The 21,553-nt window shown below is 47.4% G+C and overlaps 1 protein-coding gene and 1 long non-coding RNA gene across 3 annotated transcripts in view; one reads left to right on the top strand and one right to left on the bottom strand.

Moving 5' to 3' along the window:
* Window positions 1–1,394, bottom strand: part of LOC121679792 — a 50,745-nt gene extending 49,351 nt beyond the window's left edge. Inside the window, exon 1 of the long non-coding RNA XR_006021430.1 lies at window positions 1,256–1,394. This is a non-coding gene — a long non-coding RNA (uncharacterized LOC121679792). The remainder of the gene's footprint in view (window positions 1–1,255) is intronic.
* pik3r1 (phosphoinositide-3-kinase, regulatory subunit 1 (alpha)) overlaps window positions 357–21,553 on the top strand; it is a 30,592-nt gene continuing 9,395 nt past the window's right edge. The window contains exons 1-7 of one of the 2 annotated variants that reach the window (XM_042058819.1): window positions 357–629; window positions 2,010–2,650; window positions 13,802–13,894; window positions 14,203–14,277; window positions 14,391–14,522; window positions 16,244–16,445; window positions 17,101–17,183. In XM_042058819.1, coding sequence (XP_041914753.1) covers window positions 2,320–2,650; window positions 13,802–13,894; window positions 14,203–14,277; window positions 14,391–14,522; window positions 16,244–16,445; window positions 17,101–17,183 — 916 coding nt within the window. In that variant the 5' untranslated portion in view covers window positions 357–629; window positions 2,010–2,319. Of the gene's footprint in view, window positions 630–2,009; window positions 2,651–13,801; window positions 13,895–14,202; window positions 14,278–14,390; window positions 14,523–16,243; window positions 16,446–17,100; window positions 17,184–20,617; window positions 21,080–21,553 lie in introns of those variants that run through there. The other variant, XM_042058821.1, reaches the window with a different exon arrangement.

The following is a 21,553-nucleotide window of genomic DNA, read 5'->3' as shown; positions in this document are numbered from 1 at the left end:
AAATGTTACACAGACAGCAATTATGAGACGAGTAGGCTATTTGTTGGAAGCTACAGAAACTGTCGACAAAATGTATTTGGTATCATCAACATGTACGTTAAGTTACATCCAAGGAGTTGATAAGAAACACTTTCTATGATAACGTTATGTAACATTCTCAGGTGGGTGTTTCATAACGGAGCCGACACATAGCGTGCAAAGAAGCAGTACAAGCTGGGAGCACTCGCATAGGCTACTAGGGTTTGACATATTAACTAGTTAAGGCGGAGTGATAGCTTGTGAGGGTGGAGTGTACGTGCGGTTTGCTGCTGACGTAACTTGATGGACGTGTCCGTGTCCAACAGTGCCCAGCCTGGAATAGGGTTGCGCTGCAGTCACTCGGGCGGAGTCGTTCTGTAAATCGGGTGCACGAGCCATCTAAATTTACACTTTATATTACTTTCCAACGATCGGGTACAATTGGATTCACTACCCTGACTTATACCGAGGAACGAAACTTTATTTTCTTGTATCAGTTGGTCTTTTTCTACTGGAAGAACCATCGGATCTTCCAGTTACCACAGCCTTTACGGGAAGGAAGGAAGATTTAGTCGGGTTAGCTAGCTTTTGACTGGGCCCCTATCACGCAAGTAAGTAGGCAAGCTAAATCGCTAGCCATGTAACGTTAGCCTAGCATGTTGTGTCCACATTTGAGGCAGTATTGGCACAGGTGCTTAAATGTTCAACCAAACTCTGTTTGTACTCTATTGATAAGAATTTCGATAACACATAATTACTCTGTCTTTGTTGGCTTATATTTACATTTTGTCTGAAGTTAATTGTTTTGCCTAACGTTAGTTACAGAACTGCATGTTCCATGCTTATGGTGCAAGTTCCTTATTGTTCAGGAATGTTCGTGTATTCGTGTAACGTTCACAAATGTGTATGTGCAATAACATGCTTATTTGACGGTTTGCTGGATAATTATTTTAACTAGTTTATGGTATTGTGGTATTTTACACCGTTGTGGACTACTTATCCCGATTAACGTTAAGTTCCTGGCTGCTCTTCCCAAGTAAGCCCGTAGTTAGCAAGGTAGCTAACCCCTGGCTATCTGGTTGGTGTAGTAGTTAGCTGGCTAGCTATTAAGCTACACTTAACTGTTTGGAGACCTATCAAGCTAATTTGCTGAGGAAAATAAAATGTTGTTGTAACTACTATGCACACAATTTGGTCAAAGACTACCTTCCTAATGCTTCTTGTCACCATGCGGTACCTGTGTGTCGAATGGAAGGTTATTCTTGTCCGTTATCCGCAGTCTTTGGATTTGCATGCCGAAACGTGGCAAGCGACTTCAATCCTATGAGTGGAGCAAACTGTACAGTTAACGTTAGCAATTTAGCCAGCCAGTTATGCGCAGGACATTCACTAGAAAACTATTTTTAAGTTTTAACTTAATTTTATCGTATTTGTATTTAAAACAGAGAAAACGTCAAACAGAGGTGTGTGTACTTTAATATTGTTGCGTAATTTAGTCTTTGCTTAAAAACATATCTTAAATGTCTGAAATATGTATACGTTTACATAAGGTTAAATGTTATTTTATTATTTTTAGCAATTAAAATTAAGTTAATCAGTTATCGCACTCTAAGTAGCGTTCAAATAAACTTTTGTTCTTCTAGAAATGGTTTTACAATTGCATAATTCCTTAAAAGCAGTATTGTAATGTGTCATGTCAGTTCAGTATTGTTGGTACATATTGTCAAATAACTTGTCAAATCTCTGTATTATTGCATGAAACAATGCTAAAGAAAGTGTTCTGGTTTTCTACAGCAAGTTGCATTCTTGAATTTTAATCATTGTAGTCAAACATTCAAGCCAGCAAATAAACACAGCTTTGGGCTCTGCATTATATCAACAACAGAACAATAACATAGAATTTTATTTACTTTTGCTTGCACATCCTCATCTGTACATGATTGCTTCCTTGCATCCTGTTAAAATGGCTTCTCTTTCTCTCACTTTTACAGGTCAGGGGAGCACACATGACTTATCTTCTGCAGGCCTTTTGCAAATGGGATCACTCTGTCTAAAGCACCATGCGGGTGCCATGGAACATTGGCCCATTAATATGACCTGAAGAACTTCATGAGATTATTTTCAAAACTCCTGAGAATGATATAAGACGCTCAACGCTTTTGTTAGGACATTTACAAATTGCTGTGTGGTGTATGTAATTTTTTTGCTTCTTTAAAAAAAATCTTAAGTACGGTGATCCTCATCTGGAAGGATTTGTCATTATCGTGAAATATCAGCTGTGAAATAGTAAGTAATATCAAGATGAGTGCTGAAGGATACCAGTACCGGGCGCTTTATGACTATAAGAAGGAAAGGGAAGAAGACATTAGTCTGCATGTAGGGGACATCTTGATAGTTAGCAGAGGTGCCTTGTCGGCCCTTGGCTTCGCAGAAGGCATGGAGGAAAAGCCAGAGGACATAGGCTGGCTGCCTGGTTTCAACGAAACCACCCAGGAGAAGGGGGACTTCCCTGGGACCTACGTGGAGTTCATTGGGAAGAAGAGGATTTCGCCTCCCACCCCAAAACCAAGACCTCCCAGGCCTCTACCTGTCGCCCCGGGTCCAACGAAGACTGACTCGGACAGCGAACAAGGTGAGCACCAGGACGGCACTGGCTAACATGCACGCTTCACTCTCATTTAGCCTAAGTCAATCTTCTGTGATTTACCCATGTATGTGATGTGTGACCTGTGGTCAGTTTACGACCGGGTGACTGATTTGCGCGTGGATGGAGAAACTGTAGTGCGTCAGTCAAGTGCCCTATGTCGCATGGCTCGGAAAGCCGCATGATGCTGTTCCTGAGTGTGTTCCTCATGTTGCAAGAATTAACCGAGCTGTCTGCTCATCCCCTGTCATTGCCACTCATTGTCACTTTCTATTTCGTGGCGCTTTTTTTTTTTTTTGGTTAGTTTTGCTCGACTATAACTTCATTTTATTCCCCTGGTAGTCAGCTGGTCATCTACGTGCTTGCCCAAAATGGCTGCCTTAACCGAGAGCCCCTGCTCAAAAGAATTCTCAGCTTACATTGTGCTTAGTCTTAACTGCTGTTTCTTCCGTTAGACTGAAGCAGAATTTCATCAGTTTGAAAGTTGAAATCAGTTCAGATGTTGGCCTGCTGACCCCCCCCCCCCCTTTCTTTCTTTCTTTCTTTCTTTCTTTCTGGCTTTCTTTCATCCATTCATCCTTACTTTCATTCACTCTTCCTTTCCTTCCTTCTTTCTGTCTTTCTTTCTCTTTCTTTCTTTCTGTCTTTCTCTCTGGGGAAAGCACAGCGAGTTACTCCTCTCAGCTGTGGTAATCTCACCATTTTGTGCTCTGCAGTTCCATCCACCCCTGCCTTGGCAGGCAGCACTGCATCAGGTCTACGCTGAGGGTGGGGGTGGGCATAGATGCCCTTGTAACGGCAGGTTTGGCATGGTTCAGTGGGTTTGGCGAGGTGCCTGGGCATGTTCCCTCTGGCTGATGCTGAAGCTAACTGAAACTTACCTTCAGTTTACACTGAGTCAACATGTCTAGAACCACGGGGTGCCACCAACAATTGTAGATGCGTAGCTCCCTGAAGGAAAGGCAACAGCAGTGGGAGCACGAGCGTGTCACTGACTGACTGATTTTTATTTTTTTCTTGCCTCATGTTCCTTCCCATGCCCTGATCTTGCTAGAACCGGACCAGAGCCGTTGCCATGGAGTTGTTTTGCCACTGCTGTGCTCGGCGCTTAGAACATTCAATTAAAAAGGCAATTCGCTCGCCTTCGCTCTCGCTCCCTTATAATCAAGAGGGTTTGGAAGGCCGTCAAGCCCTGCACGCCCCCCCCTGCACCCACAGCATGATTCCGATCAGGGAGTGCGACATTGGAAGCGCAGCACAACATCACAGCAGTGCACGGCACACCACCAATGTTTGTGTTTATTGCGCAAACCAGCCACTGAAATGTCCGTTTTCTCTGTACTTCAAAGATGAATTGTGATGTGGACATCGAGTGTGGCAGCGGTGGGGGAAGGTTTGGCAGGGTTGGCGCTGCTCCTTTGTGTTGTGCTTTTGTTTTGTGCCCACTTTGATTGGCTTTACAGAACGAATGTGATGGGTGTTTTGGGGGTGTGTGTGGGGGTGGGTGGAGGCACTGGTGAGGCATGCATTGACTACAATTGCTGCCTTGATGGCAGTGGCGGTACTCGGCTCCCCCTGTTGAATGCTAACCAGGCCTAGATGACAATGCCACTGGCTTCAGTCCAGCTCCCAGTTCCATTGTGATGCCACCCCACCTGGTACCAGCAACATTACCAGAGTTTTGTGTTGAGTTGTTAAAAAAAAGAGTAAAATGGAGGAAATTGTTTGTGTCGGACACAAAATGATCATGCCTATCATTCAGTTTCAGACCATTAAATGTACATGTTCTGTACAAATGTACAGAAATGGCTCAAATCTTCAACAAAAAAAATCCCCATTTTGATGCTGGGAGGTAGTGGCACAGGAACGAAAAGAGAGGGGGAGGGGCGGGTCTTAGCCAGATTATTTTGGCCTGCCTTGAAAATCCCTGAGGCTGAACTTGTTTCCACTGAGCGAAGGAGCGAGCCTTGGGCTCCCCATTCATGAGGGCCTGAGCCTTGCTGCTCTCCCTCAGAGTGCGACTGTGGTTTTCCTCCTGACGAGGTTGTGTTCCGTAACAAACCATTTGCTTCCCCTTTTAGGTCGAATTTGCTTCACATTTTGGTGTAGTCTCCAGATATTTGTTACAGCATAATTTTTTACAGTTTCTTTCTTGGTCTCACTGTCTTTATTTCATTTGGAACATATGTTTGTGGCTAAGGTGGTCTCGTGCTAAAAATGATGCACAGAAAATGTTGTCCTCCTTGCCTTAAGAGTAGCCTAGTTATTATGATAAAAGTGCTTAACTTAACTGTAGTGAGCTGTGTTATCTTGCAGCTTGGCTTGCTGCGCAACAGAATCTTTTTTTCAATCTCTCTTCTTGCTTTCTTCTCTCAGTCTAAGATTGTGAAATTCTTTTCTGAGCTCGCAAAGGGTGATTGCCAACATGAGCAACAGTGCTGAATGCTTGAGGCTGGGTCTGCAGAGAGGCAGTGTGAATGTAGCACCAAGAGAAGAAAAGTTCCTGTGTGTGTGGAGAGAGAAGTGAGGGGCCGAAGGCTTGAAAGGCATGGGGGGTGCAGGACTGCAGGCAGAATTCTTCTTGCCCCAGAGAGTGTGTGTGTGTGTTCTTGCGTGAGTGTCTGTGATTTACAACCTGCGACTGAAAGCTCCCTCCATGCTCCCTCTGCCCCTCTCCTCTCCTTCTTAGCCCCTCTCTCTCTTTCTCCTTCACTCTCATTCTCCCTCTCTCTCACTCACTTCTGTGTGCACAGCTCCAGAGGCCTGGCAGGCTTTTTTCTTTCTTTTTTAATGTTTTGATAATGTTCCTGGTGTCGACTCTGGGTGCACAGGAAAGTTTGTCAGAGGGAGGTGAAAGTGCAGACGAGAAAAAGGGGGCCTCTCCTCGATCTTTCCTCTTTCTCCCCACCTCTTTCTCACTCTCTCTCACTCACACACAGACACACAGGAACGCTCCCTCTCACACTCTCGCTCTTGCTTTAAGCCATAGGGGTTTACTTGAGACCAGCAGATGTGGAATTCCTGCCCGGTATGGCTCCCAGGCTTTCTGGAAACACAAATGTGAGCTCTTTTCTGCAGGCCTTTCAGTGACCGGATACCCATGTTACCAGACACACACACACACACACACGTATACACCTCCATCCATTCTCCATTCTTACCCACACTTGTTACAGTTGCATATTTTCTCACAGACACAGAATAATTTTCTAGACCATTCCACACCAGTTCACGTTGATAATATTTAAAAACCTGCCTCACAAAGTCCCTACACGTTCATTGCGGTTCAGCTTAGCATTATATCTCCTGAAAAAACCCAATGCGAGGAGATACAAGATCTTCTCTACGCTACCTTCTAAAACAAAAAAAAAAACAAGGAAAACTTTCAGTGGTTGGTCACAGATCATCATCATCAAAGCAATCTTTTCATCGCTCTCATTCTCGCTTCCATCAGCTTCTGTGTGTCTGGCCGGCCGCCGTGAGGGCCCGAGATGGAAAGATTCTGCCTGAAACACAATCTGATGCCAGTAATTTTCCCATGAAGCAGAGCCTGTTCTGTTCCCGTCCGCACTTTAGCGAACTTACTAGGCGCTTAGCTCAGACTGTGCGCCAGCCACCGGCCTGTGGCCATTAACCTGTATGCAAACTACTTCAACTGCACAGTATCAGATCTCCACTGTGCGATAACAGCAGTGATATAAAATACACGTACTGTACATGTGTATTTGGAGGGCGGGTGGGGTGTTTCTGAGTTGAGAGCAGCATCTGTAGAACTTTGTTGCTGTTTGGCTAGAGTTAAAATGGATGCCGTACTAGCAGATGAACTCTCCCCCCTCTCTCACAGTGCTTGCAGTTCACGCAGTAAAATGGATGGATGATAAGACTTCTGCTTTGTCAGGACCAGAAAAAGGAGGAGAAGGGGGGGGGGGTGCTCTCCTGCAAGCTCCAGCAGGGCCTATGTGCTTTGTTTCGGAAACCTGATGCTTTGGTTTTTTTTTTTTTTCTCCTTTCCATCCTCTGTTTCTTTTTCTTTTTTAGTCACTCTTTCTTTTTTATTTTTTTTGTCTGGCTATCTTCAACCACTGGTTGTTTGTATTTCCAGTATTTTTATTTTTTTTTTACGGATCAGATATTTATTTGGTGAGGGTTTTTGGCTGCAGGCAAAAGAAGATTAAACGTTTTTGCCTTTTCGTCCTATAATTTATCCAGATCTCCAAGCAGGATTGGAGGCACAGCACAGCATGATCTAAAGTGCACGAAGTTCTTCTGGCTTTCAAGCGTTTGAGTTTTTCAGTTTGTGCCTCGCAGCTGCGTGATAAGTACGTTCCCTGAGCCATGCATAGAAACATCACATTGCAAAAATTACATCATTCTCCACTGTCTCCACCCAAATTGCGAATGTATTCCAAAACCCAGCAAGTTTCTTGGAAACTGCCAGCGCTCGAGTTGACTCTGAATAGTGCCCTCAGTCACGGAAGAAAAGAGTGAGAACCAGTAGCTCTGGCGGAGAGAGAGAGAGCAGTAAGAGTACATGTTGCATAGCTGGAGTTTGAGATAATGTTGCTCTCTCCTTTCCCTGGGCCTCTTAAACGCACAGGCGAACATCTGTTGCTTTGAGCAGTTCTTTTTTTTTTTTTTTTTTTTCAAACTCTTCCTCCCTCTCTCTCTCTCTCTCTCTCTCTCTCTCTTTCTTTCTTTCTTTCTTTCTTTCTCTCCCCCTCTCTCTCTTGCTCTCCCCCTTGCTCGCTCGCTCGCTCTCACTCACTGACGGTCTCCTCTTTCTTTTTTTCACTCGCTGTAAAGGGGAACTGTTGCCTGACTCGCACAAAGAATGCCTACTACTCTCCCCTCCCCTAACCTGACAACAGAACCAGCTGGAGAGCTTCCATGTTTGAATGTACAGAACCTGGCCTCCGCCCCCACCACTGCACTTATACTTCTCCTTTTTTTTTTTGTTCTCAACTGCTATTTAGCTATCCATGCCATTTGATGGATGCACCATCAGAATGTCTTTCAGAACAGACAGCCCGGAAGGCTTTTTTTTCTCTCTCTCTCTCTCTCTCTCTCTCTCGTGCAACGGCACAGACTGCCTCTAATGTCATGTTCGTCTCTCCGGATGGCCGCAGGGTGCTTTGTGGTGGCACTAGTCATGACGAGAGCTTGCGGAGAGGCGAGCGTCTGGGCTGGACGGTCTGTGGTTCGTGGGACGGATTTAGCATTGTGATGAATCAGGCCGATTGTCCCGGGAGCTCATTCTCGTGGCCGAAGGCGCAGGATGTGGGTGGCAAGGAGGTGCTATTGTTGGCACAAGTGCTATGCTAACTAGGCTAACTAATCAGTGGACAGCACTACTGCAGATGCTTCAGGCACTAGAGTAGCAGGCAGCAGCACTCATGAGCACTGCATGTCGCTAATTATGTAGATTCCTCCCCCCCCCTCCCTTGTTTCTGGCATCTAAATTCCTCCACAGTGTCACGCAATAGTTGAATTGAATTTGCGACATGTTTCTCCCCCCCCCCCCCTCCCCCCTTCATTCCTGGTAAAATTATAGTGTCTAGTTTCCGCGTAGCGCTCCATGACCACTGGGGTGGGGTCCCTGTAAACGAAGTGCCTGCCGTGGGGTTGCGTAATGGTGATCAGGACTCGTTAAATCATTCCCAGCAGGGAGGACCAGTGTGGCAGCCCGGTCTCTGGGCTCACTGAACCAATCTGAGGGTGTGGGTCAAAAGTGCGCGGTTGAGATGGCACGCCATCCTAACACATATACTCTCACACACACACACACACACACACACACACACACACACACACAAAAATCCTCACAACTTCATTTGAGGTCATTTTTGAAAAAGGGTGGGTGGTGGGGCGGGCGAGGGGGTTGATGGTGGTGGGGAAAAAAAAAAATATATGGACGCAGGTTGTAATTTGATTTCCCTGTTTAAGCACTGCTCAATGGAGGAGCTGCTTTGCCCAGCTCACAGTTCCAGTAAAAAAAAAAAAAAAAAAAGGTCTTTTTATGAGGCGGCCGTGCGTGAGAGAGCACACATGTGCTTCTCATTACACAGACCCAGCCTCCAGAGGCAGAGGCCTAGGCAGGGCTGAACTGGCAAAGCTCCTTACAGCGGGCCAAGCATGTCTGCTCGGAGGATTAGCAACACGTTAGAGGGGGAGGGGGAGCAGTGAGAGAGAGAGAGAGAGAGAGGAAAAAGAGGGAGGGAGGGAGGGAAGGAAGGATAGATAGATGGGGAGAATAGGGAGGCAAGGATGGGAGTATGAGAGGGGGGAAGGATTGGGGGATCATGATATGAAATATGAACAAGGATCACTGCCAGGGTTTTGGCAAGGAGCTGCCGCCTTTTTTTTTTTTTTTTTTCCCCTCCCCTCACTTTTTTTCACCTTTGTGTGTGCATGTGAACGTGAAGTTTGCCTCTGCGTCGCAGGCAAGGTGCACTGCGGTTACGTAACAGTCCAAAGGCTGCTTCTCTCTCTCTCTGATGTGATAGGAATACAGCCAAGCCACCCGCATCGCTCCGATCCACTCCACTCCGCGGGGAGCGCGTACCTGTTTTGACACCTGCGTGCGACCCTACCCGTCTCACTCTCTTGTGACTGGGAAGGCGCAGCTCTATACTCCTCACCGATTGGTCAGCAGCCTTCATCTGTGTATTACTGCAGAACAAACCTTTTGTTTTTTTTGTTCGGTCTCAGCTGAAACAATGGATCAGGTATTGATTTCTTCTAGGGGGAAAAGCTTGGGTAATAAAGTGCCACCAATAGGGAAATAACTCGCATGCAGCAACATACAGCAGTTTTATCCCCTTGTTTTAAAATGAGGATTTGTCCCAGCTCAGCTTAATTTAACATCATTATCTTGAAGCCGCTACCTATTTAAGGCATGAACGAAGAGGCTCTTGTAGGAATCTCTTGGAGGAAAGCCCAGAAAGCAGCCATTGTGATTCTATGGAAGAATGTTCCATTTTAAGCTTTGTCTTTTTTAACCTCATTGTAGGCACCTATGAATTAGCTTCCATCTACGTGTCTGAGAAGAAACACAACAGTTACAGTATTTGTTATGTTCATGTGTTTCTTGAGCCTACACTTTTCTTTGTTTGGTCGAGGCATATTAGAACTTTTAATGTTCTCTAATCTCAGTGTACAGCAAATAATATAATCTCTTCTTTTAATAAGCTATGCCCTTTACCGAGTGGACTTTTGAAATATTTGAAGATTAGTTATATATTCACAACCATTGGTTGCTGCAGTGGGGTTTTAACATCTTTTCATGTGTAGGGGGAGGCAGAGAGTTACATTTTTCAGAGCTTCACCCACCCATCCACCAGAGCTCTGCAACTTGAGCTCAGATGAACGTTAAGAATGCTTTTGTATTCATATCAAGTACTAATCTGTTTCAGTAAAATGCAGTTTGTTTGAATTTATGTTTTTATTTGTATTTTCTTTATTTATTATTGCGGCTCACTTGAACTGCAGAGCACAGAGTTGTTAAAAGCATAAGTTTCAAGTCTGATTTTCATATGAAGCTACTTTGGCGAGTTAAGGCTGGTGTTAAGGATTGGCTTTACAGTGAAGTTTTGTCGTCAGAGCAAAGACTGCAGTTCTTGTGGGTCATTGTGTTTCTAATCTCATTCTCTCTCTCTCTCACACACTCACACACACACACACACACACACACACACACATCTCTTCTCTCAAAGTAAGTCTTGAGGCTAGTGCCTCTGGCGTGGAAGTGCAGGTTAACACAAGCCGCCTCCCTAATTAGACTCCCGCTCATGCTATCTATAGGAATGCTACCCCCTCAACAACCCACGGCGTTCCAGCCAGCCGCAGACAGTAGTTCACCCGTTTCAGTCAGACGCGGCGAGCTCAGGCAGTCCCTCTCCTTAAAACACGGAGACGGCAGCTGCACTTCACCGCGCCATGCCACGCCGCACCTCTCTCTCTCTCTCTCTCTCTCTCTTTCCCTCTGTCTGTCTCTCTCTCTCTCTCTCCCTCTCTCGCGTGCTCGCTCGCTCACTCTCACTTCCCCAATCCGTGGTTGAACTCGAGACTGAGGCCTTCTGGGACAAGGAGGAGGAAGGGCTGCCAAGCTCTTAGGCGTGTGTGAACTTGCTTTGTGGGGCCCTTCCTCCTCCACATGTTGCCAGGGTAACTGCAGTTGGAGCAGAGTCCCTGATTGGTCGGTTGAGTTTTTAAGCCTCTCAGGGTCATGTTTCTTGTATGTTGTTTTGGGGTTTTTTTGCCTCACAAACGTTTTTTTTTTTTTTTTTTTCCGTTTTGTTTGCTTTTTTTTTTTTTTGTGGGAACAAGAAAACAGTCAAAGCTAGTTCCCAAGGTGAAAAAATGGTCTTGGGGTGGGGGGTTGTTTTGGAAAAAACTGTTTCTCGTCATTTAAAATGGGGGGGAAAAAAAAAAAAGAAATCTGTTTCTGGTCATAATAAACCAGCGGCACAGTCAATTTTTCCCCTATTAGCTTATGAGTGCGGTTTTAATTGCTTCCACCTTTGGTTGAAGAGATGGCGTTCAGGGCAGGAGGGGTTGGAGGAAGGCTGCACTGAAACCGATGTGGGCAAAATGCAGGGAATCGGGTGAGGTGCCTGGCTGGCTCCAGCAGTCTGCTGAGTCGAAGCGTCAGCCTGAGTCAGCCAGGCAGTTAGTTAGTCAGTCAGTCAGGCAGTCAGTCGTCAGACCCTCTTTGTCTTCAGAGCTGTGGGTGTGTGAAGCCCTCCTGATAACCAGAATGCTGCCAACATGATGCATTTATTTATTCATGAAACAAACAGCAGGAGTAGTGACGATGGGGAACGTTTACAGACATGTGAGAAAGTGTGGAGAAAGGAAAACAATGCTTCTACTAAGACCAAAGAGCAGAACATGTCGCAGCAACACTAACAGAGAAATGGCGGAGGGGTTTCGGTGGGTTATGGGATGTTCTGGGATGTCATTCAATCCTGCCCCAGCGATCGGGTCTCCCAAAATCCCCTTGTACCCCCATCCCCCAAACACACACACCTTACCCTTTCCCCCCCAATACTGAGAAGCAACTCTATCTCTCCCTTCACCAAGCAGCTGATTGGCCAACGTGCTGTCAACCCGACGCGGCCCATGCCAACCTGTGTAAGTAAACACTGCGCCTCCTGGAATCCCGGGCCGATTCTGTGTGTAGACAGCGATTTGGCTCACCTTATAGACTAGGGATGTAACGATTACCGGTATAATGGTAAATTGCGATAAAAATGTCGTGTGGCCTAGTTACTGTCTCTTGTACGGCCTTGTGTTCGTGGCTGTTGACGTTAAGTGATTTGTTTATTTATTTTTTATTTTGTTTGTTTGTTTACTCTTTTTTTTTTTTTTGTCTGTATGCACCCACAATTGTCAGCTTTGTGAGAGCAACCCAAAATGGCTGGCCAGCCAGTGCTGTGCTTTAAGGAAAAAAAGGTCAGGAAAGTGCTTTAATGAGGTTCTTTTTTAAAGTAGGATCAGTTGCTAACTTTAGGCTGTGATTGGCATGGTTTGAATTCTCAAAAGCAGTCAGCGGGGTCAAGCCTGCCTGCCTGCTGTCCAGCCTGCGGCTCTGTTGGCAGTGTAGGGTGTCATCTGGACAGAAGGTGAAAAGGTGACCGTCCCCCACCCCCCCGACACACTCGGTGTCTCAAGCTATCCTTCACCTCCCTACACACTCACACATGCATACATACACACACATACCACCTTCACCACCCCCTAGAAGACTTCTGAGAAATAGGCTACATCGTGCACTCTGCCTGTAATGGGTAGCAGATGGCCTGCCACAGGTGGGTGAGTGTGAGTGAGTTTCTGTGTGAAAAGTGTGTGTGTGTGTGTGTGTGTGTGTGTGTGTCGGAGCGAGTGAGTGAGCAAGCAAGCAATATTGTGTGTTGTATTCGTGCCGTTCTCTTTATTCTCACACACACACACACACACACAGACGGCTCATGCCCTTTCACCACCGAACCGGTGTGTACTAAACGAGGTGCTTTGGCTACCGTCGATGATGAATGCGCAGTCTCAGGTGCACACTAATTTCGCTGTGTTTGGGAATTTTTCAGCCAGGGTGGGTCCTGCCTCATTTCTCTTCAAAAAAGGTGATTTGCTTTAAAAATGGAAAAAAGATGAAGCGAGGTGGTGGCGGTGGTGGGGCGGGCGGGCGGTGTAGTTAAAAGAACGACTGGTGAAGGACTTCCATTCATGATCGGCTTGCGTTTGAGACCGTAGGCTCGAAAAGTAGCAACAATTGGGCCCTTTCAGAGAAGTATTTTTCTTTTTTCCCTTCTCCAGTCCTTTAAGCGCAGTGGTCCTGGCCGGGGAAGCCAAATAAAGCTCTTTCATGTGCGCACCTGGTTTTGGAGGATCAGAGGCATGTGGCCGGGCCGCGCCGCGCCGGCCGACCCAGAGCAGGGCACACCAGACCGACCCTGGTCCTGTTTGCTCAGCCCTCCTTGGCCCACTCTCAGTCCAGCTCCTGTGCACAGTTAATCACTTCTTTCTCTCGCACTGTGAAGTTCACTCACACACACTCACTTGCTTTGCCTTCACACACACACACACACACACACAAATACAGACTCTGGCATGTGCACACACACTCACTTAAACTCTCTTCTTACTTTTCTTTCCTGTCCATGTACACTCTCACTCTCACTCTTTTTCTGTCCTTGATTCTCTCTCTGTTTTACACACACACACACACTTACACGCCATTCCATCGCACACCACCCAGCTCAAATTTTTCACACCCCAGCCTTTGCCTGTCCTAGCAGCGCTCCTGTTCCTGGGCCCATTCCTGCTGCCCATCAGCGCATGTCTGGAACCAGAGACTGCGGCATTCTCAGACCAGACAGACAGACAGACAGACAGACAGATGGCGTTGGGATAGGAATGGGAATGCCAGGAGTTTGAATGTGATTCAGAGCACAGTGTTTGTTTTATCTGTTGCTGTTTGTCAACCAGCGGGGTTGTCAACCAAGCCACAGAGAGAACTATCTCCATAACTATAACTGTTGCTATGATAAGACTTCTGTCTGACTAGCTAACAATGTTTTTTAAATCTTTCTCTTTCTCTCTCTCTTTCTTTCTCTCTCTCTCTCTCTCTACTTTCCCCTCCAGCCTCTACGCTGTTGGACCTGATGGAGCAGTTTGCGCCGCCTGAAGTCGCTCCCCCCATGCTACTGCGTCTGATCGGGGCCATCGAGCGAAAGGGTGAGATCTCTTCGCACCTCCTCCCCACGTCCCTACACCAACGATTTCTCCCGCAGCACCCCATCACCATTATCACATTTGCTCAACGCCTTTTAACGCTTTGGGCGATTTAACAGCTGTGTTTACTCACAGTGACCTAAAACGCGACAAACGTCGATATTTTCTCACATTTCCCGACATCACCTCAGGGTGAGCTCTCCGAAGACTCGTCCTGGCTACAGCTCGGGACATTTCTAGGAACGCTTCGATTTGCAAGCTTACGTGGCAGGTTCTCTGTGCCCTGATTGGCCGTTTTTCCCTCCCCGCAGGTTTGGACAACCCCACGCTGTATCGCACCTTCACTGCAGGTGGTGGCCTGGAGGTCCGGCAGTGCTTTGATGGCGGTGAGTCACGTTGTCGCTCTTAACGCCCGCCACCAACACATTACTTGCTCAGTAGGCTTAGTCTGGGGACATGTGGCGTGGGAAATTTACCGTGTGTGTGTGTGTGTGTCCAGATGCCCCCATGTCAGACCTAGACCAGTTTGACCTGCCCGTGCTGTGTGACGGACTGAGGCGCTACTTGCAAGACCTTCCCCAGCCGGTCATCCCTGCTGCCGTCTACACCGATTTGGTCCTCATTGCCCAAGGTGAGCTCTCCACACCCCATTAGTTATATAATAGGTGTGTGTGTGTGTGTGTGTGTGTGTGTGTGTGTGTGCGCGCGAATAGGTCCATCTGTTCAGACTTTGAAGCAGTTGGCCATTGCGGACGTGTCTGCATCGGCTGACCTTTTTTAAAGAGACGAGAGGGAGAAAATGCCCTCCTCCTTTTTTGTCATATCCCGTTTCAATTACAACAGCCCCCCCCACCCCCCCGCTAGCCTTAGCTGTGTCCACAAAGGCAGTTCTCACTCCCAGGCTGCCTCAGTGTGGCTCTAAAATGGACGGCTCAGAAACGATGGCCAAGAGGCAGCCCTGAGGCACTGAGCCAGCTTGAGCTGAAGGCCGCAGAGCACAGCCTCCCCTCTAACCACTAGGTGGTGCTGTTCTGCTGAAAACCCCTCCAGCCTTCAACCGCTTCAGCCACTGGTTTGCTGGCAGATGAACTATTGTCAGCGTGTGTGTTTTACGGCCATCAGTAAGCACACTGCCGAGATCGAAGGGCAGTTCAGAGAATCACAGCGGTCATAGCAGCTCTGCTTTCCTTTCTGGAAATGACATTGGACTCCAAACAGGGGCCCCAGCTAAGCCTGCTCAGGTACTCAAAATGAAATATGTACCGCAGTTGATCCTCCCCTCTTTTTTCCATCAGCTGAGGTAAATAAACCAGTGTTTGTATGCACCCAATATTGCCTGAGATGAACCTTAATAGGAACGTTGATACTTGGTTAATGATTGCTTTCCCCCACCCCCTAAGCCCAAGTGCCCAACCTCAGCTGTCTCCAGCACTTGGGATCGCGATGTCCAGTACTACAAATGACCACCCCTTGTGAGCTAGCTACATGTCAACAATATTAAATTTTCTCACAACAAGCTCAGAGAACCGATCTGTCCCCTTTTTTGTCTTTTTTTTACCTACTTCCCTTTCTCTGTCACACTGTCAGGCAGCATGTCAGTTAGTTGGGTCAGAACCTGGGTGGATGCTGTTAATAGGTGCTAGGAATTTTAGATATTTTTTTTTTTTTAATCAGAACATCAGCCAGTCGCTTGCAGGCGTAGCACTTGTTCAAGAAGGTGAGCTCACCATTTTGATCAACTCTTGCGGTTGAGAGCAAGTAGGGCTGAAAAAAAAAAGAACTTTCCATTAGTGACACCAAAGACAGGTTTTTTTTTTTCTCTTCCTCTTCCTGTATGTCTTTGCTTGCAAATCTCACTACTGTCATAGCAACCACACGAGGTTCTCAGTAATCTGAAAGTTTGGTGTTAGATTTGCCTTGAAGCCCCTTCTGTGAGTGTGAATGTTAGAATGTTTCTATTTTGTGTGTGTGTGTGTGTGTGGGATGTATGAAATACTGCCAAGAGGTCACAGGTAGGCGTACTTTGTGTTCCCCACAGAGGTCTGTTATAGCATGTGTATGTGTGTGTCTGTGAAGTCAATCTTTTGTCCCATCTTTTTTTTTTGTGTTGTTTCATCCTCTGACAACTTTGTGTGTTTTACTTTGAACAATATTTGATGTTTTCTTTGTCTTTATCAATGTGCTTTTAGTTAAGCAAAGTGCATTGAATTGCCTCTGTGTAGGAAATGTGCTAGATAAATAAACTTGTCTTGCCTTGTCTTTAACACTTTTCTCTCATTCTCTTTTTCCTCTCTCTCTCTCTCTCTCTCTCTGTCTCTGTCTCTGTCTCTGTCTGTGTGTGTGCGCGAGCAGAGGTGGCGAGCCCAGACGATTGTTCTGTGCGTCTGCGTCGTGTGCTGCAGTCCCAGGCGGTGCCCCCGCAGCACTGGCTGGCGCTCCAGTTCCTCTTGCGCCACTTGGCCCACGTGTGCCAGGCATCGACCCGCAACCTGCTCAGCGCCCGCGCCCTGGGAGAGATCTTCAGCCCACTGCTCTTCAGGCAGCAGGCCGCTAGGTAGGCGCTGCACCTACACACAGACGCATGAACACACGCACACACGCATACACACTCTACCGTACACACAGACACACATGTACACACACATGCACAGATCTTGCATGGATGCAGACTCACACACATGTTGATGCCTGTAGACCTGGCATGCATGGACACACACAGCCTCTCCCAGATAGACATGTGGTATGCTAATACGCCACACACACACACACACACTCACTCACACACTCACAGACTTTCTTTATAGTCACACTTTCTGCAGAGTCAGTGAGTGAGGGTCTCATGGACTCCCATGCGTGCACACAAGTCTGCAGAGGCCTCAGATACATGGTGGTCAGCATCAGATCTGAGATCAGATGGGCCGGAGCACACATTGTGCTCTCCCAAAACTGTTGCACCCACGCACACGACCCCGGCTGCTCTGGACACCGACTTAGTCCCTCTTCAACAGCTGTCGGAACACACATTAGTGCCGGCAGCCAGTCCTGCTCGCTAAGCCCACGCAGATTACCCACCCACATACATACAAAAAACAAACACACACACACACACACACTGCTTAAAAAGTGCTGACTTCAGACTCCACTCTCTTTCTCGTCTTTTCATTCTACCCCCCCCCCCCCCCCCCCACACACCCTTTCTCTCTGCGTAGCTGTGAACCCAGTCCAGACTCCCACATAAGGATCATCGAAGTTCTGGTCACCAGCGAGTGGGGCGACACTCAGGCTGCACCAGGTAGGACCAGAGGGACTTATTCACACGCACACACACATGAACACTCACACACACACTCTTGCACACACTCACATGCGCACACGGACATGCACTGTGATCTGCAACTGTGATTTATGGGGCACACAGCCGTTGTCAAGCACCTGTGCAGTCAACTGATGCATGTGGATCCATTTGCTGTTATGTAAGAGGAAATGCTATTTGGTATGGTGTGTGTGTGTGAGAGCGTGCGCGCACGCATGCATTTGTGTGTAAGAGAGGGCTGATTAAATAAAATGGGAGACCAAGAGAGAAGTGGAGATTGCAAACCAGGGTGCCAACAGAGCAGCAGGGGACATAAAAGCTATTATTAACTGGACATGGTCAGTTGCAGTGCTGCTACTTCTTCCCTTCACCTTTCTTTCTTTCTTTCTTTCTTTCTTTCTTTCTTTCTTTCTTTCTTTCTTTCTTGCTCTCTCTCTCACACACACACACACACACACACACACGTGGGCTATTGTGAGGCCACCTCAGCCCCTTTGCTGTTCTCCATTTTATTGCCAGCCAGGTGGCACTATGCGGGCATCTCCGTTTACAGCAGAGACTGTAAAAACGAAAGGCCCCTTTTGATGTTCAGTGTTCATACTTCAGTGTTCAGTTCGGTTGAAAGGCAACCTGCAAGAAAGATCAGTGTGTGTGTGTGCTCTCTTTCTCTCTCTTTCTTTCTTTCTTTCTTTCTTTCTTTCTTTCTTCTTCTTTCTTTCTCTCTCTCTCTCTCCTCTCTCTCTCTCTCTCTCTCTCTCTCTCTCTCCTCTCTCCTCTCTCTCTCCTCTCTCTCTCTCTCTCTCTCTCTCTCTCTCTCTCTCTCTCTCTCCCTCTCTTCTTCCTTCCTTCCCCCCTCCCTCATGTGGGTTTTAGTCTCTCTTTCAGGTTGCAGGGTCTGAGCTTCCTCTCACCGCCTTCTCTCTCTCTCTCTCTCTCACACACACACACGCTGCACAAGGTGTTCTGTGAACTCTTGTGTGTTTTGGCGAAACGCCGTTTTTCTGCCTCGAGGATTTCACACATACACTCAGCTCCAGTGCTGCCTGTCACACACACACACACACAGTTTTAACATTGAGACACCCTCCCGTTTGAGCTCTGTGTAACTCCATCCTGATTAGTGTAGCGCAGCAGTTTGATACGCGCTTATATAACCCCTAACCCTAATCCCAGCTCCAACCTTAGTTTTATGTAATTCTTTCTCTCTTTACTTAATTATATTTATTTATATCTTATTTATTTCCTTTATCTTCCTTTCTTAATTCATTTATTTTTGTCAGAATAAGATTCTCACAGTCTTGCAGGTGTATTGCAGGATAACGACATGATAATGTAGCATGATGGCAGTACAATGGTGGAGTAAAGTGTAGCTTTTGTTAGTAGCTTTTGGAGGTTGTTTGGAGGCTGCAGTAGACTGTAACCTTCAGTGACAACAGCAGCAGTGACGGTGGGAGTTTGAATGCAGGTGGGCCGGGCCTCCTCAGTCTCACCAGCACATTTCACCGTGAGGTGAGCTTCAGCTTCAGCTTTCTTTTTTTTATTATTTACTTGGTCAGGCTGGGAATCGGCAGGGCTGCGCTGCGCCAGCACATTGGAGGTCTTAGTACTCTCTTGCTCCAGTGGGTTCAGGCTCTGGGCTTCTGTGAAACACTTTGGACACTTGTTCTAATATCAATTAAATTTCAATTTAAAATCACTTATAGAGCGGCAAAACATTGCACATGTCTCATGGCGCTTTACAGAGTGTTAAACAATCAGAGAAGGCCCATGAGTAACAGGGGCGAGGAAAAACTCCCTAGAATTGGAGATACATGTAGGAAGAAACCTCGAGCAGATCCACGACTCGAGGGCCTGACCCATCTGCCTAGGGTCAGTACAGTTGCTATAGAATTGAACTGATAGTGTGCGTACACCCACAGGAGTGGTACATGTGCATGGAAGTGTTGTATTGGGGAGGTTTTGGAGTTGCTTGGGGGATGTTTTTAAGTTTGTTGATTTGTTAGCTCCTTTTCCTCTTCCTTGCCATGGTCCTTTGTGTCTGGTGTCTTTGTAGCTTTGTCTTCTTTTTCTTCTTTCATCTCGATTTCGCTTTCTCTCTCTCAACTCTCTTCTCTCTTCTTCCTTCTCTCTGTGTTCTTTGTCCCTCCTTTGCTGGGGGGGGGGGGGGGGGGGGGGGGGGGGGGGGGGCTGGGGGGGGAGGGGAGTGGTTTGCAGGCCCTGCTGCGACTGTTAAAACGTTTTATTATCTGCTAGGGCCTATTTTTTATCCTGTGGTGGCCTGGGCCACGCTCAGCTGTCAGGCCTTCAGGGCTCCAGTGCGACCCACCTGCAGAAGAGCACAGAGCAGAGCATGCACGCACACACTCCCCACACACGCACGCACACACATACTTTAAAACCAGCAGAGCCAAGGAGAGGCCACACACACACACACACACACACACACACACACACACACACACACACATGCTCTCTCACCTCCTTTTCACCCTCTCACTCCCTGCCATTTTGGTTTTACCTTTTTTTTCCATTTAGGTCAGTCTCTTGCTCTCGCTTATTTTAGTCTTTCATGCATGCTTACTCACTCACCCAGTCTCTCCTGTCCTTCTGGGTCTTTCCCTTCATTGTTTTCTCTATCTTTCTGTCTTAATATCTTTTTCCCCTCTTTTACAATTTGTAGAGCTATAACTTTTATATCTGTCAATCTCAACCGAGCTCTCAGTCCACCCACCTGAGTTAAGTTCACAAGAGTACAAGAAAAACGTTTCAGTCTGAGACAAGATCTCGTGCCGAGACATGCATACTTGCACGTGTGTGTGTGTGTGTGTGCGCGCGTGTGTGCGTGCATTAAAAGGGGGAAAACTGTGTGTTTCTGTGGGTGGCAGGGTGTGTGTGTACGCGTGTGTGTGTGTGCCCAGTTACTGGGGGTCTATTTTAAGGTCTGCTGGCGAAAGGGTCGACTTCCTTTTGATTGGCTGCGGCGGTGAGCCTGAGCCCAGTGCTTCCACAGAGTGCCGCTTGTTGGGCCCACCACCGGCTGCACTCATTTCCTCAGGGTTTCACTCCACCTCTCCCTTCCCTCCCTCCCTTTCTCTCTCCCCCTCTCTCTCTCTCTCCCTCCCTTTCTCTCTCCCCCTCTCCCCCCCCCCCCCCCCCCCCCTCTCTCTCTCTCTCTCCCCCACCCCTAACCGTTCACCGCTCAACCCGCCCTCTTGCTCCTCCTACCAGACGGCAAAGTGCCCACCTCAGCAAATATTTGAACCTGAGCAAGTTAATCATAAGACTGAGCCACCGAGCCAGCACAGAAAGATAGGGGGGAAAGGAAGGATAAAGAGATAGCGAGAGAAAGATAGAAAGAGAGGGAGAGATAGAGAGAGACAGGCAGGCAGAGAGAGAAGGAGAGAGAGAGAGCCAGCATTCAGGCAATCCCAGTGTAATCATTAGCTCGCTCGCGCGCCGCTCCCACCCTCCCCACTTGGGGGCCGAAGCTCTTTAGACTTCCCGGCTCCCGGTGGCACACACCGTTCTGAGCCCCCTCAAGGCGTGTGGCCCCGTCTCTTCATCTCCCTGCCCAGAACAAGCCTGTCCGTCCGGCTGTGCATGGCACCGGCTACCTCGCCCTCACCCTCCTACCACCACCACCTCTAATTTGCCCCCTACGGATTTACCTGGATTTCCCAACCCCCGGGACTGGCTAACTCGTACGATTTCTGCGTGCAGGCTTAGCAATCCCAGAATGGAAGTACACCTCAGGACTTGTACTGCTTTGTGGATTTGAGTTTGGACTCCAAAAGGATAAGCTAACGGGGAACACGCCTGCAAGGACTGTGCTGTCGTTGTGCCTGAGGTCAAGTAGAACATGCATAACTTGCAGAGTAAGTGTGCGTTTTTTGGTACAGTACAGCTGTTGCACCATAACGAAAAAAGTTAGAGGTGTGCTTGGTGTATGGGTGTCAGTGTGTTGACAGTGCACAGGTTTGTGATGGGGGCATATGCAAAGATCTGTGTGTGTGTACTGGTAGCAGTGTGACTTTGAATCAACCTTTGTGATTTTTATTTTCTTTGCGCCCCCCCCCGTTGGATTTAATGTTTTTTTTTCTGAAGAGGAGGCAGTCCTTGGCCAACCTGTCCTTTTGCTTTTATGGGGAAAGAACTGTTTTGACAGGCCTCATATATCACTGGCCCTTTTTTTTTACCCTCCAAAGAGCCTGCCGTTCTTGGTGGGGTGCTCGTGCATGAAGTGGGTTAACCAGTTCGGTCTCAATCAGGACGTGTTCCGACATGCCCCAACTTGAGGGAGAACATCTGCTTGGAGGATTTATTTACATTTGACAATCAGTCTGTGTCAC

This window comes from Alosa sapidissima, chromosome 13 (assembly GCF_018492685.1).
Source record: "Alosa sapidissima isolate fAloSap1 chromosome 13, fAloSap1.pri, whole genome shotgun sequence".
In the NCBI taxonomy this organism is placed as follows: Eukaryota; Metazoa; Chordata; class Actinopteri; order Clupeiformes; family Clupeidae; genus Alosa; species Alosa sapidissima.
This window is presented reverse-complemented; position numbering and strand designations above follow the sequence as displayed.